Source organism: Choloepus didactylus, chromosome 16 (genome assembly GCF_015220235.1).
Source record: "Choloepus didactylus isolate mChoDid1 chromosome 16, mChoDid1.pri, whole genome shotgun sequence".
Classification (NCBI taxonomy): Eukaryota; Metazoa; Chordata; class Mammalia; order Pilosa; family Megalonychidae; genus Choloepus; species Choloepus didactylus.
The window spans coordinates 11,657,441-11,672,367 of record NC_051322.1 but is presented as its reverse complement, the minus strand read 5'-3'; the positions used below and the strand labels follow the sequence as shown (position 1 = coordinate 11,672,367).

Below are 14,927 nucleotides of genomic sequence, written 5' to 3'. Positions count from 1 at the left end.
TTCTGCTTGTGAGAAAAGTGGGTAGGATTGTGTTAGACTAGGAAGAATCAGTGATAACCTTTTGTTCTATCCAGAAGGTGGAGAAATGCAAAGATATGGCTTGTGTGTTTAATTTCTTAGTTCTAGAATACCCTGTTTTATTGATGTAGCCAAAGGACTTTTTTAAAAATTAAAGCTTTCTGAGGGATCTGCAGATCAATCTCTCTTTTGGTTCTTCCAAATGGTCCTTGATATCAGCTTCTTGTTTCCTTATTTTCCTTTACTACAGACCACCAATTGACCTCTCTCCCTATCAAGTTGCCTCCTCTCCCCAGGAAGTGGTACCACCCTACGACTGACACCTCTGATGCCCTGTACCTTCTAAACGCCTCTATTATGTTTCTTACAGTGGCTTGTGCTCCATCACTCATTCTCAGTGTCTCCCTACTAGGGGGTGGGAATCCTTTAGGGAGTCCCAGCCTTGCTCATGTTTCCTCCTCTCCCCTACAGATCCCATCTGAATCTGCTCCTCTGGTCTCCAGAGAAGCCTTGCTGCCCTCGAATAATTATTTCCCCTCTTGCATGACTATCAAAGTTTCTAGTAAACTAACTCCCTCAAGTATTTTTGCAGGTATGGGTTATCAGTGATTCTATTTATTCTCACTTTTTGTTTTTGGATGGAGTGTTGAGAGCTCGAGATCTGGACAACTGCTATGTTCTAAACTATGTAGCATTATCTTTGATTCTACATGTTTTATTATAACTTCAATTATGAGAAAATAAAAACTCAGTGATTTGGATATTAGAAACCAGACATCTAGGTAACTCATAGGTCAAAGAAGGAAATTTAATGAAACCAGACTGAAAGATAAAAATGCTGTGAAATCTTGAGGGATGCAGAGAACTCAGGGACACATAACTTAAAAGCTTATGTTAGGAAATAGTTATCTCCACCAAGAGAAGGTGCCTCTCAGATCTTGATTACCAGGAGTGTAATTGGCCCAGGATCCCAGCTGCTGTGCTCTGACGTCAGCCTGTGGCTGAGCACTGTGGGATACAAGGGTAGGGCAGGGATGTGACGCTCCTCTGACAACCACCTTCAGACCCAGGACCCCTCCACGGCCTCGCCTAATTTTCCTTAAATCTGCTCTGCAGGCTAAGGCATTTCCATGGAAACATTCTTCCTTCTGTCTCGCTCTTGCTCAAAGTCAGACCTGCATCACAGTTTACCTGTTCCCTACAGCTCTCCTTGCTCCCTCCTTATTTTCTCTCATAGGCATTTCCCCTGGTAAAGTTACTGCATGTGTAATCCCATTGTGGAGTTGCTTCTGTGAGTACCTGGGATAACAAAATAATAAGGACAAAAAAAATTACTGAGCTAATATTCTACCTAAGAAGTCAGTAAAAGATTAGCAGAATAAATCTGAAGAAAGTAGAAATAAGATGAGAAAAACAGTATTAGAAATTAATAAATTACAAAAAAAAAGTTTAATAGAGATGGTCAGCAAAGCCATAAATTGGCTCTTAAAAAAATGAAATTCAAGCAAAATTAACCAAGAAGATATAAATAGAAAATATTAGTAATGAAAAAGGGACAGAGATTTGGATGAAGTAGAGATTTTAAAAAATACACAGTATGAAGAAATGATTCTAACCAAACTAAAATCTTGAGATAAATAATTGGCCAGAGAAATATAACTTACCCAATATGACCCCTGTAGAAATAGAAAACTTGAATGCAGTTATAACATTAAATGAATTAAATAAAAAAATAGTAAATTAAAATTCTTCTTACAATAAAATCCAGAATCAGAATGTTTTCTGTACAAATTCTGCCATTCAGGGAAAATAATTCCAATCTGCTAGATCATCTGCTAGAGAAAAGAAAAAGAGGAAAAACTGCCCAAGCCTTTCTGTTGTGTGACTTTAACCCTAATACTGCATACAGAAGGATGATGTAAGGAAGGAAAATTATAGTCAAACTCACACATAAATATATTGCAAAAAAATATTACCAACTATAAGTAATCCCACTTTAATAATGAATAAAAAATTGCTTTGCACATGAATGGAAAGTATATCATAACATTAGGATAGCTATATTAATCACCACCTTAAACCAAGTGAGAGAAGGACACATTAATTATGCTATTATTCCCAAAGATTACATAAAAAGGATTTTGTAAAACTCAGTACACATGGGTGATTTGAGGGAAATATATTTTAGCCCACTAGGAATAAAAATGGGCTTTTCCAATCTGATATAGGATAGCAAAATCTTGGAGAAAATATTTTATGCAGTGATGAAATATTAGAAGCATGCTATCACTTTTTAGTTAACATTGTACTGCAGATACAAGACAGCCTAATTGAAGAAGAAAAATAAATATAATTGTAAGGATTGGAAGGAAACAAAATTGTATTTATTGCAATGATATAATTATTTACTTAGAAAACACAAAATAATCTATGAAATATAATTCGTGAGGGTTTAGAAATACTGCTGGGTATAAAATCATTTGCATTTTATACTTCAGCAAAAAGTTTAGAGGTATAAAAATAATCAGGATAGTATTGGTGCAGAAATAGTCAAGTAGATCAAACAAGCACCAGAATAGCCCAGAACTAGAACCACACACAAGTGGACAGTTGATTTGTCAACTGATTTGTCCCAGTAAATTAGTGGTGAGTAGAGATGCTGGCTTTAGATTAAAGATGAATGTAAAGAATTAATTTTTCCAATTATAGTATTAGTTTTTGATGTAATTTTAGAGAATGGATGTGTAATTTTGGTTTGATCAGGAAGAAAACTAATTTTTATTCCTCAGGGTGGTTTTTTGAAAGAATTCATCCATATATCTCTTTTTGGCAAATTCCCCAAAAAATAGATTACCAAAGCAACATATTATAATAGTGAAATTTTTATGCTATGTTTTTCTTGATATAAAGGGATACTTGAGAGGATGCTCATTAATTCTTTCACCTCTATTTCATTCGTTCCTTAGCATCAGTCTCCAGCTCCAATTCATGATACCATCTCTTTTACCATAATCTTCTCCCTGTAGATGATGTATAAACATTTTTTAATCTTTATAGCTCAGTATTAATAATTAAAGTTAACTTTCTGTTTTATCAGGACCATCAGAGTATATAAAATTAGGCAATATAACTTCTAATAAGATGGTTGTTTATCATTTAGAAACAAACAAGTATATGGATTAACACAAGACAGAGTCTCAGCTGAGCAGAAAACTTTGCCTTAGGCAGCACTAGCAGGTTTCTTGTTCTTTGGAGATTGCGAAATAACAGTCTGAGAGGACTTGTTTGGCATCCCTGGTACTAAGAGAGATTGTCTACTTTTTAAATTGTTTGGGGGTGAGATTTTGGAAATGAACAAGGTCTAATTCTAGTGGCTTGCTTAATTACAACTTTCTTATAATGTATTACTTTTCCTAAGGCAGCTCTTGTTAAGCAGTGCTTGTCCACATATTTCTTCCCATAACCTGATATGCTTGAGGTTGCAGTGAGTGCATGGTAAAATTAAGTCCTATGAAACATGATTATATAAACCTCTGGTTCCTATTATCATTAGAGCAAGATCCATATTTTACAAGCTCTATCGAGTTTCACTTCTCAAATTTTGTAAATATTGGCACTATAAAGTTTCACACCTTCCTAGGTTTATAAGAAAATCACTGTAGCATATCAATGTTTGATAGGAAGGTTGTAGAAAAATGTCTTTTGTCTGTTTTGGTTTTTGATTAAGACTTTTCTCTTGTTTCTCTAGGATACAGGGAATGAGTCCTATCTTTTAGAAATAATAGCAGTATGTTTTATTTGTATTTTTTATCTTAATAATTCCTAAGATATGCATAAAAGATTATTAACTTCTACACTGAAATGGAGAAAACAATGGACTTGAAATTTTATAATGCCACTAAGATTGAGATTGCCTGACAGTTATAAAATGCAGGGTGTAAAACACCCACTTAAGAGTTTTGATTTGTGAAGCCTATAATTATTCTCTATGAAAGCATAGTCAAGGTCTTTATAATGCATTTTCTTTTGTCATTTGAATATATGCATATTTATTTAGACATAGCTGCATTCTCTTTTAATTTCCTAACATTGCTTTTGTTTCATGTACAATCTCAGATTTGTGCTCTTTGGTCTCCCTTTTATTTAAATTTGACACACATTTTGTTTCAACTTTTACTTTTAGAAATTCTTGTATGATTTAAAATGAAATCACAGTAATGTAAGTATAGAGTGACAATACTTATTAGTAAAATCATTCATTGCTCTGTTGAATTTTGGTCAAAGAGGGAATGTGCTATAACTGAATTACATTTAACTATGGACAGGTTGACAGTAGGCTTTCATTTAGGAAGAAGATTTTCCAGTTCCTACTTGTGACTTTTAAGTCATGGTCAGAGAAAGATTATTAAACAATCCAGAGCATGACATCAAAAGCATGCACAGTGCATTTCCGTTTGAATTGCCAGACTTTTGAATATGGTTCTCTAGAAATCGCCTCTCCTCTGAAATAATTTGCTATTGGAGAGAGAAGGAATAAGGACAAAAAGCCCAAAACACATCAAGACAAAATAAAAGCAGAGAGAAAACCTTGGTTCTAGTGTTAATGCAATGGATACAGAATTTAGTGGTCAGTATTGCAAGGGGAACTGCATATATTTACAGCCAACTGCATGCTAGTGGATTTTAGGAGGAAGAAGCACAAGCATAGAAGTTAAAGAACTTTATGTGAACCACAGCTCCAACACCTTGCTTACCTTGAGAATAACTTTCTCTTCTGGAATCCCAGTTTCATTGTGTGCAGCAAGACCAAACTTGCAGGATTATTGTAACCTATAAAGCTCTTTATTAGGAATCTATTGGATCCTCAGTAAAACTTAGATATTCTCACTGCCAGGAAACAGCAACACTTCTTGCCTTTTTCCTCTTACCACCAAGATAACAGTGGTTGTAATGAGGTTTTATGGCTAGCTTGTCTTACAGGAATATTTTGAATACTTGCAAATTTGTTATTAGGACGTCCACATTGGTTTTAGGTGTCAGTTCACTGTCCTGCAGAATGTCACATATAATGCCTTTCCGGGGCAGGGGTGGGGTGGGAGGGTGGGGTGCTTCAGTTGCTGAGAGCCATTTATAAAATGATTGTCATCTCGCTAAAACAACAAGAAATTAACACACTATTTTGAACTGTGAGTGTTTGAACTGGCTGTTGATACGTTTCGTGCTATAGAAAAACCACGTATGACTTCAGAAATATTTGTGTTGAGTTTGGAAGTTGAATAAATATTTCCCCTGGATTATATCATTGCTCCCTCTCAATGTTAATATTATCCTCCTTTTGTAAATGAGAAACAGAGGCTGTCAAGGTAAAAGGGAGAAATGGACTCAACCCTAGGTCATTTTGCTGAAAGTCTTCTCTTTATTTTGCTGCATTTATGCATCAAAAAATGTAACACAGCTGTCATGAGAGCACTATGAGTTGAAAGTAAATGTATTGAGAAATCCTATCGGTCTTAGGTAATGATGGGTTAAATAACTTGGAGACTAATTGCTGTGATTGAAATACAGAGAGCCTCTTTCCTAAAGAAGGCGATTATGTGCTTTCTCCTTCATTCAGCAGGCATTTATTGAGCACTTGCATAGCCAGTGTCAGATGCCAGGCTGGTGAGCAAAACCAGAGATTTGTTTTCCAAAGTTTACACTCTGGTTCATGAATTGGTTAGAATCTTTGATAACCTTTCAATTGTACCAGGCAACGACAATTGATGAGGGTCGAGTTAATAGAAGAATAGGTTTAGAAAATGTCCCAATAGTCTATCCTTAGAAAAATTCCCAATATTATATTTTTCACAAGCAACTCAAGTGATTCTTGTATTCACACTTAATTTTGAGAATCTGTGCATACTTGTCCAATTTCATTTCATACCCTGCTCTCCCAAAATCATCATACTTGATGATTGGACACTCTCAGCCCTGGCAACCAAAGCTATTCCCTGCTCCTTTGTTTGGAACACTCTCCCCCTGGCTACCTCTCTGCCTTCTTAGACCTCAGGTTTCAGTATAAGTAGCGTTTCCTTCAAGTGTCCTTCCCTGATTACCCAATTTAATGGAATTCTTTCTCATGGCACCCAGGGTTTGTTCATCTTTACGAAATATTACCCGATTTATACTTAAATATTTATTTGGATTGTGATAATAGTATATCCATTGCCTCTTTAATTCTTAACAGTTTCAATAAATATTTGTTAAAAAATAAAAGGATGGATATTTATGTATCTTCCTTAATGTTTACTATGCATTAATCTCAGTCATTTAATCGACGTTTCAGTGCTTACTCTGATAAGAACATACTTTCATGCTAAAATTTTCAGAAAATATTTTCCAGTAACTCCTATATTATTTGAAATTCATTTAATATTGGAACCCTATTTGTTAAAATTATATTATTTAAGACTGGTTTTAGAGTTAAAATATGTTTAGATTTTCTCCTCATCATTAGAACCAAATCAAAGGAATTCCATTTCAATTTGATAAAATTATTAGAATTTTTTTACTTAAAGTCTGAAAACTTAAAATAGTATCTAATTATTTTTTAATAGTATCTGATTTTTGTTTAATTGTTTTAACTTGCATCATTTAAATGACTTTTATAGTAGGTGATTTTCATGTGATTAATGGGAAAGAATGAACTGATAAGTAATTTTGCAAAATGAAACTAAAATAAAATGTCATAATTTTTATAAATTTCACATTTTTACAGGGCCTTTGAGTTTTTTGATGTTTGTAATATACATAATTTTATCAAATAAATGTTATGCCTTAATAAAACTACAGAAGATAAAATATCCAACTTCATTATTTAATATTTGTTTACAACTGTGAAAATTCCTCCTTTTTAAAGTTACTTTTTAAGATTTAAGGTTTATTCATTCAGACCATCTCCAAATTATTTAAATCTTTAGTTCTGCTTGTTATCTTGTATTAGATATAAAATCAGTTTACTTGGCTTAATTTTTTTTCAATGCCTACAGTTTTATAAAGTCTTGACATAATATCTTTATATTTGTCTTTGGCCAAAAATATATTTGCTCTCCTTAAATTAATTTTTCATCACTAAGTTGCTGACTTTTTGTTGCATCTTTGTTATTTTCATTTTGATAAGTGATACAATGATAGTCAAAAATGTAAGCATTAATCTTAATAATTAAAATAATGTCATGTTCTAATTTGGCTTGTGAAATACTATTTTCATCTTATATCCCCAAAGAGGGACCCCAGATGTCAAACTTCATCATCTAAAATTTGATCCTTAGTTTATTATATTTAATTGCTAAAGGAGGTCCAGTGCCAAGAAGGCAATTTTGGTTTCCTGTACTTTAGAAGCCAGAGCATCGCTTAGATTTGAGAACAGAACATTTCCTATAATAATAGTGCAATTATACATATATGAAAAAGCAGTTTTTCAGATTTTTATATTGAATTTCATTACCAAGGGATTTATTGAAGTATAATATTTTTCTTACAATTCACTATGTTGATTTTTCTTTTGGAATTTAAAATGTCATGAAAAAATACTTTTAAGAGTATAACACTATAAAATACTCAAGCCATTTTAAAAAAATCAAACCATTTAAAACTAACAATTTAAAAAATAAACAGTTTCCTTATCCTTGACAAATAATTTTTAAATGCATCATGTTTTAATCATCTGAAATAGTTTGCAAAGCATTTCGAATAGCTGATCTCTTTCAATCTTACAATAACTTCAGGAATTTGGTCAAGCCGAGTATTCTCATTCTTATTTTACAACTGAGAAATAAGATGTATATCTGGGTTCAAATAGTGAGCAAGGGGTAAAACCTGCACTAGAATCTAAAAGATTTTCTATGGTAAAGGGTTACTTCTCTCTACAGATTTATGCTAAGAATTACTTCAACATTAGGCTATATGTATGCCCCCAAATGGGAGACATACATATATAATTCTTGTTCTGAAATGATATTGCCTCAATGTTTCCCCTCTGAATAGAGCTTTGTGCATTGGTTATGCAAAGTGCCACCCAAATCATTTTGATTAATTTTACTTCTCACACACCTTGTCAGGTTAGAGAATAAATTGTTCACATGAGGAAGATGAAATTACCTGACAGAGCTTATCCAGAGGATAAACGGCAGAGTCAGGATTAGAATTCAGAGCACAGGATTAGAATTCAAAGCTCAGAAATCAGAGCTAAAAAGCTATTAACCATTTCTACTTGCAATATCCAGAAGAAGATAAAGAGTACATAATTATAGAAGGCAAATATGATTCAACCTCATTAAAGTAATTAGCAAACATTTAAATAGAATTAAATTGCAAAAAAGTAAATACATATGATATTGCCTCTTTTAAATCTACATATAAAAATTAAAATAATAAAAACTTATTGAGGAAGACATTAAAATTACCCCTTCATTTAAATCATAATTTCTAGAGTTGGGCTCTGGTCACTGGTAGTTATAAAAATCTCCCTATGAATCTAAGCATTGGCTGAGAACTAGGGATCCAGGGCAGAAGGTTGACAAAACTTTTTTTGTAAGGGTTCAAGCAGTAAGTATTTTAGCCTTTATTAGCCATATGCTCTTTTTTGCAATTGCTCAACTCTGCCATTGAAGCATGAAAAATGTCATAGATAATAAGTAAAACTATGAGTGTGTCCCTATTCCAAGAAAACATTATATGTGGACACTGAAATTTTAATTTCCTATAATGTTTCTGTGTCATAAAATATTATTCCTTTCTGATTTCTTTTCAACCTTATGGTAACCATTCTTTGCTTGCCAGACATACAGAAACAGGAGGCAGGCCTGATTCGGCCCATGGGTAAGAGTTTGCCAACCCCCGTTTCCTAAAATTCAAATTAGACACTCATGTGAGTTTCACTTTATATTGTGGTTTCATAATCACAGAATTTATAATATTTTATGACATTCACTTGCCTTTATTCACATGCCTAGCACAGTACTTAGTACTTGAAATAAATAAATAAATAAATAAATAAATAAATAAATAAATATTGAAATAAATAATATATGTAATTATAATACATATTTGCCCTTAAGTAAAAGAATGTGTGAATGAATAAATTAACTATATCCAATCAAAACTCCCCAAGAAATGATTTTGTGCCTTCTCAACTGATAAATGTTCATTAGTTCATCAACCATGCATCAGTTGAGTAAAGATTGCTGGCCAAAAATCAGCATCTTTTTACTTAACATTTATTTGACAGCTGCGGTTGATACAGTTATAGAAATAGCTACATGTTCCAAGATGAAAAGTATAGTTATCTAAGTTATGGCCTGGTCTCAGGACTTTTGAGTCTGACAAACAGAGTTTTCTTTTTAAAATAATACAAATGGACTTATCCACGAACCTTTCGCAGCAAGGGTTTGCTGCAGTGCCTTACCTTTGGCAATTACCAGTGCTACATGTGACTTCTCTGTGTTTTCTGTGTTTAGCTAGAGAGATTGCAGGCTGAAAATGCCTCGGAATGGGACAAGAGGGAAATACTTGAAACAGAAAAACAAGCTTTGGAGAGAGAAAATAGAAGGCTAAAGGTCCAGGTGAAAGAAATGGAAGAGCTCCTGGAGACGAAAAAGACATTAAGTGCAAACTTGCAAGCTCCTGATTTCAAGACATCTCAAGTTGAATTGCAGGAGAAAAGCAAGGTACGGGCTCTTGTTGGAAGCATGCATTCCCGCTCACTCTACATTCTCTCCCCATGATGCCTAGGATAATGCTTGGTTGCCTTAACTTTTACACACCTCCAAATCTGAATGTGTTTTTCTGTGCATTCTAATATAAGATAGCTTATTCTTTTTCCCACTGGGATATAAAATAATGTTGTTCATATATTTGAACCAGAGTGTGACCAATTCTGGATGGAAGTGTTAGACTACGACAAATTTTCTGACAGTATTGTTTCCCTGACAGAAAGAAAAAGATGAACTAGGGGATGAAACTTTGTGCTTTTTGTTTCTTGCTACAGCTTTGTCTCGGTATTTTCCAAGCAATTGATCTTACTTTCAATAAGTATATTTCCTCATTTACTTCAGCAATTATGCAATAAGCATTTAGTCAGTAGCTATGACAAGTATCTTTGTAAACATTTACGTTTAGTGAAAGCATATTGTCCTCTGGTTCATTTTTAGCTAGTCTCAGTACAGTTATTTTTGAGTTAATTAAATGAATCATTTTGGAAATACATTTTATAGTCTATAACATAAATGTTAAAGCCAGAATAAAATTCAGAATTTGACTTTTGGAAATTTTGGTTGTTTTGGAGTTATTTTATCCTCAAGCCAATAGACATAGTTACTGTTATGGATAGGGTTTTTTCTTTTGGTATGTATTTTCCATATATTTTAAATTGATCTAGGGTTTTTTCTTTTGGTATATATTTTCCATATATTTTAAATTGATCTTAAATTGAAATTTGTCTATTTTAGTGTCAATATGCTGCAATATACATGCATACATCTTGTTTCTATTTTCTTCCATTAGAGTATCTATGACATCTTAATGCATAATACTACTTTTTCCACTCATTTGCTTTAACAGTTTAAAAGACAGTTTGATAAGTTCATATTTTTTTGTATTTATAAAAATAAAGTGGTTCATACTCTTATGAGTTCCGAAAGCTAAACGAATGTGAAAATTGAATTTCGTATCACCTTTCCTTATTTTTTGTGATTCTAGGGAGTTTTTGCAAACACAGGATTAAATTGCCTTAGTGTATCATGACTTAGCCATGCAAAAATCTAAAGTTAAATGTAGTTGAATGCAGCAATCATAATATTCTATTCTACAGATTCATACACTATTCATAACAATGTACAAGCATTTGTTTCTATTATACTTTGTGTTAGTCACTGCTCTAGATGCTGGTGATATGAATATTAATTAACCATTATCTCTGCCCAGCATGGGCTTTGATTCTATACAGGAAGACAAACACATAAAATATTGTCACAAATGTGTTGTGATGACTGCTAAGCAGAAAGTGGAACAGGAATGCAGAGAAAGAAGTAATTCATCTTTTAATTTTGACATCTTTTCAGTTATATCAAAATGCCATAACATAAAGTATGTTCTCAGGAAATCTGAAGGCCCATCAGGGCCTATTTGGGGCTGGCATATGTTCCTGTGGCCATGTTCCATCAATAGGGCACTTTGAGGCTCGACCTGCACACTTTGGGAACGTTACAGCTCCTTGTCTTAAAACTAGGCAGGGCTTGGAAACTGGGAGGATTCTAGAAGGTCTGACCAAATCGAGGGGTGTTCTCATCAATCAGAATACTGCAAGATCCTTAAGTGTGTATCAGTTTGACTGGGTGGGGGTGTTGGTGATGTTTAACCTTTTCATTGAGAATTCAGACATCTCTAACTTGATCCAAAATCATTACTTATCACAGAGCAGATTCAGGTCAAAATCTGTGGTGCCACAGAGACGTCCACAGAAGCTCAACTGTCAGGACTCAACTGTCTCCAAATGGCCAATGAATCAGTGCTGGCCTATAGAATGGGCCTAAGTTCATGTAATAAGGTAGCTGTCATTCCCTCAAACCATACTGTGGTTTTGAACATTGTTTTAGTCAGCATTAAGTTAAATATACGGTGCCATATATAAGCGGCTGTGGGGATAGGTGCTGGCAGGTAAGAGATACAACTCTAGATGCCACACAATTATCAGGCTCTGAAAAGGCTGTATGATCTCTTACCACATGACATTTACATTGAAACATGCTTAACAAATGTTTGTGGTGGACACAAATGTCCCTACTACTCATAGAAATCTACGCATCAATATATTGTTAATATATAGAATTTTAATAATCTTATTGCTCAATAACATCTTTACAAATCTCTAGGTATATAAGAAGAGAAGAATTTTCATGTAGTTGTGTGTGTGCTTCTTTGACTTTGTGAAACAGGGAATACATTTTAAAGGGAGATGCCTTTCAAAAGAAGCAATATACCTGAACTTTTAATGGATAGCTTGGGAAATCACCACTTTAGTTGTTACAGTTTATTTTTAAAGCATAAAATAACAGCCATAGACTTTTTTACAACCTATATATGAGGATCTTTTGGATTCTTGTTGCTTTGAAGTTTTAGTGACATAGTTCTAATGTTCCAAGACATTGGCAAAATTGACAAAACAACTGACATCAGATAATGGAGTTTCTGTGGCATTATTGAGTGCTCTTCTCAGAATCAAGCCTGCATTTTATGTGATAGCAAATATAGTGAGAAGTATCTTTGTAAAATATAAATGAATCAAAATGTATGTTCTAAGTGGAACAGTGGAGCTACATTTGGAACTCTGAATCCACAGCTAACTAACTGTACATCATCTTGGTGATGCTTGTATATCTCTATCCAACATTTAAAAAAACACCTTTAATTATGTATATAGAGCTTGGAATAGTTAATATGATTTAATATTTAAAAATATCTTCAATGTGTTCATAAAATATGAATTTAGTTATCTGAAATATTTGTTAGAAAATGTGCTTAGTTTTCTTTCACAAGGTACAGGAAACTAAAAAATTGATGTGCATTCAAAATTACTCTATTCTCAAAGTGGACTGTACTTATCACACTGGGGTGTGAATTTTTTTTTAGCATTTGAGTTTATGTTTTATTATGATTTATAATATCGTATCAGTATAGCAGCATGTCTACAGAACACAAATAAATTAATAACATTGTTGGAGAATTAATTTTAAAAATGGTAAACTCATAACTCATATAAGCATAAAATGAACATGTGTCAAAGATTTTATTGAACCCTTTAATTAATTAAGAAACTAGTAAGATGCTATAGCTGATTCATATGAGTATCCAAATAGCAGACAACCGGGTAATCAGGAATGCTGAAATGAATTTGCTTAATAGATGCTAACTGTCTTTTTCAACCCAGGATAGGGAAATAAATTGCATCACCACACACAATTCTTTTGCATGTCTCTGGAAAGAATCACTTGCTTTGCTCTCAATTATTCTACAACTTACAGACTTGTGTGTAAAATAGCTTAAAGACACTGAAAACTGCAGGCTCCTACTGAATCAGAAAATCCACCTGGAGGAGAGTGTTAGACAGGACTACGGTAACATAGTCTACCCATTTCAAAGCCTTTCACAATTTCCCGACAACAGGAGTTAATTGACGTGCATGCATAATACCTCTTTATGTAGAAGAGGACGTCAGCAGGCACTCAGAGAGTTTTTCTGCAAAGGTCCAGGCTGTAAATAGTTTAAACTTTTTAGGCCATCTCTGGTCTCCGTTGCATAGCTTTTATTTATTTTTCGTTTCCTCCTTCCCTCCCTCCCTCTCTTCATTCCTTCCTAACCACTCCCCTCCTTCCTACCCTCCTTTCTTTTTATAACCCTTTAAAAAGGTAAAAACCATTCTTAGCTTGTGGGCAGTACAAAACAGTCCTCCAGCTGGGTTTGGCTGGCGCGCCATAGTTTGCCAACCTCTGCTCTAGGTAAGCCGTCCGTGAAATTAAACACACAGAGAGGCCAACAGGAACTGTGGGGCCGCACCAAATGCTGGGCCGTAGGGCGCGGCAGGACCCCTTCGTAGTGGGATGGCAGTGCCTCCCTGAAGGCGTTTAGATTCAAAGTATTAAACGCGTTATTCCGGCCAAACAGAGCTCTTTGGGCTGGCTCCTCCACCGGGCCTCTTAGGGTGCTTGTCTTGGTTTGCCACCCAATGGGTTGACTTCAACAACAAAAATGTATTGGATCATGGTTTCGGGGCTAGAAGAAGTCCAAAATGAAGATACTGTCAAGGCTTGCTTTCCTGCGGGGTCTGCAGCGTTCTCCCATGCCACGGCGATGTCCTCTCCTTCTTGCTTCTGCTGACTTCCTTCCAGATTTTTCCCGTGCCCCCCCTCACACTTCTGGCTTCCGGGTTCTTCTCTTTATATGGCCTGCAGTAATATGGATTAAGACCCGCCTTCATTCAGGTGGGTCGGATTTTAACTAAAAATAACATCTTCCAAAAATGGGTTGGCACCCGCAGGAAAGTGGATTAGGATTAAGAAAATGTGTTTTTCTGTTTCCTTGTTTTTGTTGAAGTCATTTAAAAAACCCTCAGCAAAGTATCTATTTCCTCTATTGCTCAGCAAGCTTTCCTCTGCCAATTATTTTACAGGTGTCTGTTTACTTTTCTTCTCTTTGTAGAAGCTATTTTTCATTTGAGGAATCTCACTGCCACCCCCTGTGCCTAATGGAGGCATAAGCACAGTTTGGAAACAAACTAATGAACTGGAAATGGTATTCTTTCATATTTAATATGTAGGTCTTTGTGTTGTATTTCTGCTGAGGATTTCAGCACAGTTTGAGGACATAAATGGTTAATCCTTCAAATACATCTGATCAATAGACAGTTCCCAAATGACCTTGTTTCTTTGGAAAAAAAATTTGTGCATACCCCAGCATTGCAAGTTAAAAAACTGAGAAATTATGGTGTAGGAATATGGATGAATAAAAAATTTAGATAAAGTATGAAAAATATTTGTTTGAAACCAACCTAGATGCAAAAAACTTTTTTTAGTTTAGCTGATGTTAATATTTTTTCTTGGCAGTGGTAGAGACAGTATAGATTTAAATAACCATTAAAAAACTATTAAATATTAATAATAAACAGAAACTTCAACAAGGTTATATATTTAATTTATATTACGCATAAATGCTCTGTTAGGCAGTCAAACTATACAGGAATTACACATTTTATCACCCATTTAGAAAAAACACTACATATTCTTAGAGTTAAAGAGTTGTATACAACACTGTCATGCTGGATATCTATGATTCACTATCAAGAAATAGTTCTAATATTATATTATTATATGATTTTA

General features: G+C 34.1%; 1 protein-coding gene across 1 annotated transcript in view; it reads left to right on the top strand.

Annotated features, from left to right (window-relative positions):
- Positions 1 to 14,927, top strand: part of CCDC102B (coiled-coil domain containing 102B) — a 202,080-nt gene that overhangs the window by 130,592 nt on the left and 56,561 nt on the right. Inside the window, exon 6 of the mRNA XM_037806288.1 lies at positions 9,516 to 9,725. Within this exon, the coding sequence (XP_037662216.1) occupies positions 9,516 to 9,725 (210 nt within the window). The remainder of the gene's footprint in view (positions 1 to 9,515; positions 9,726 to 14,927) is intronic.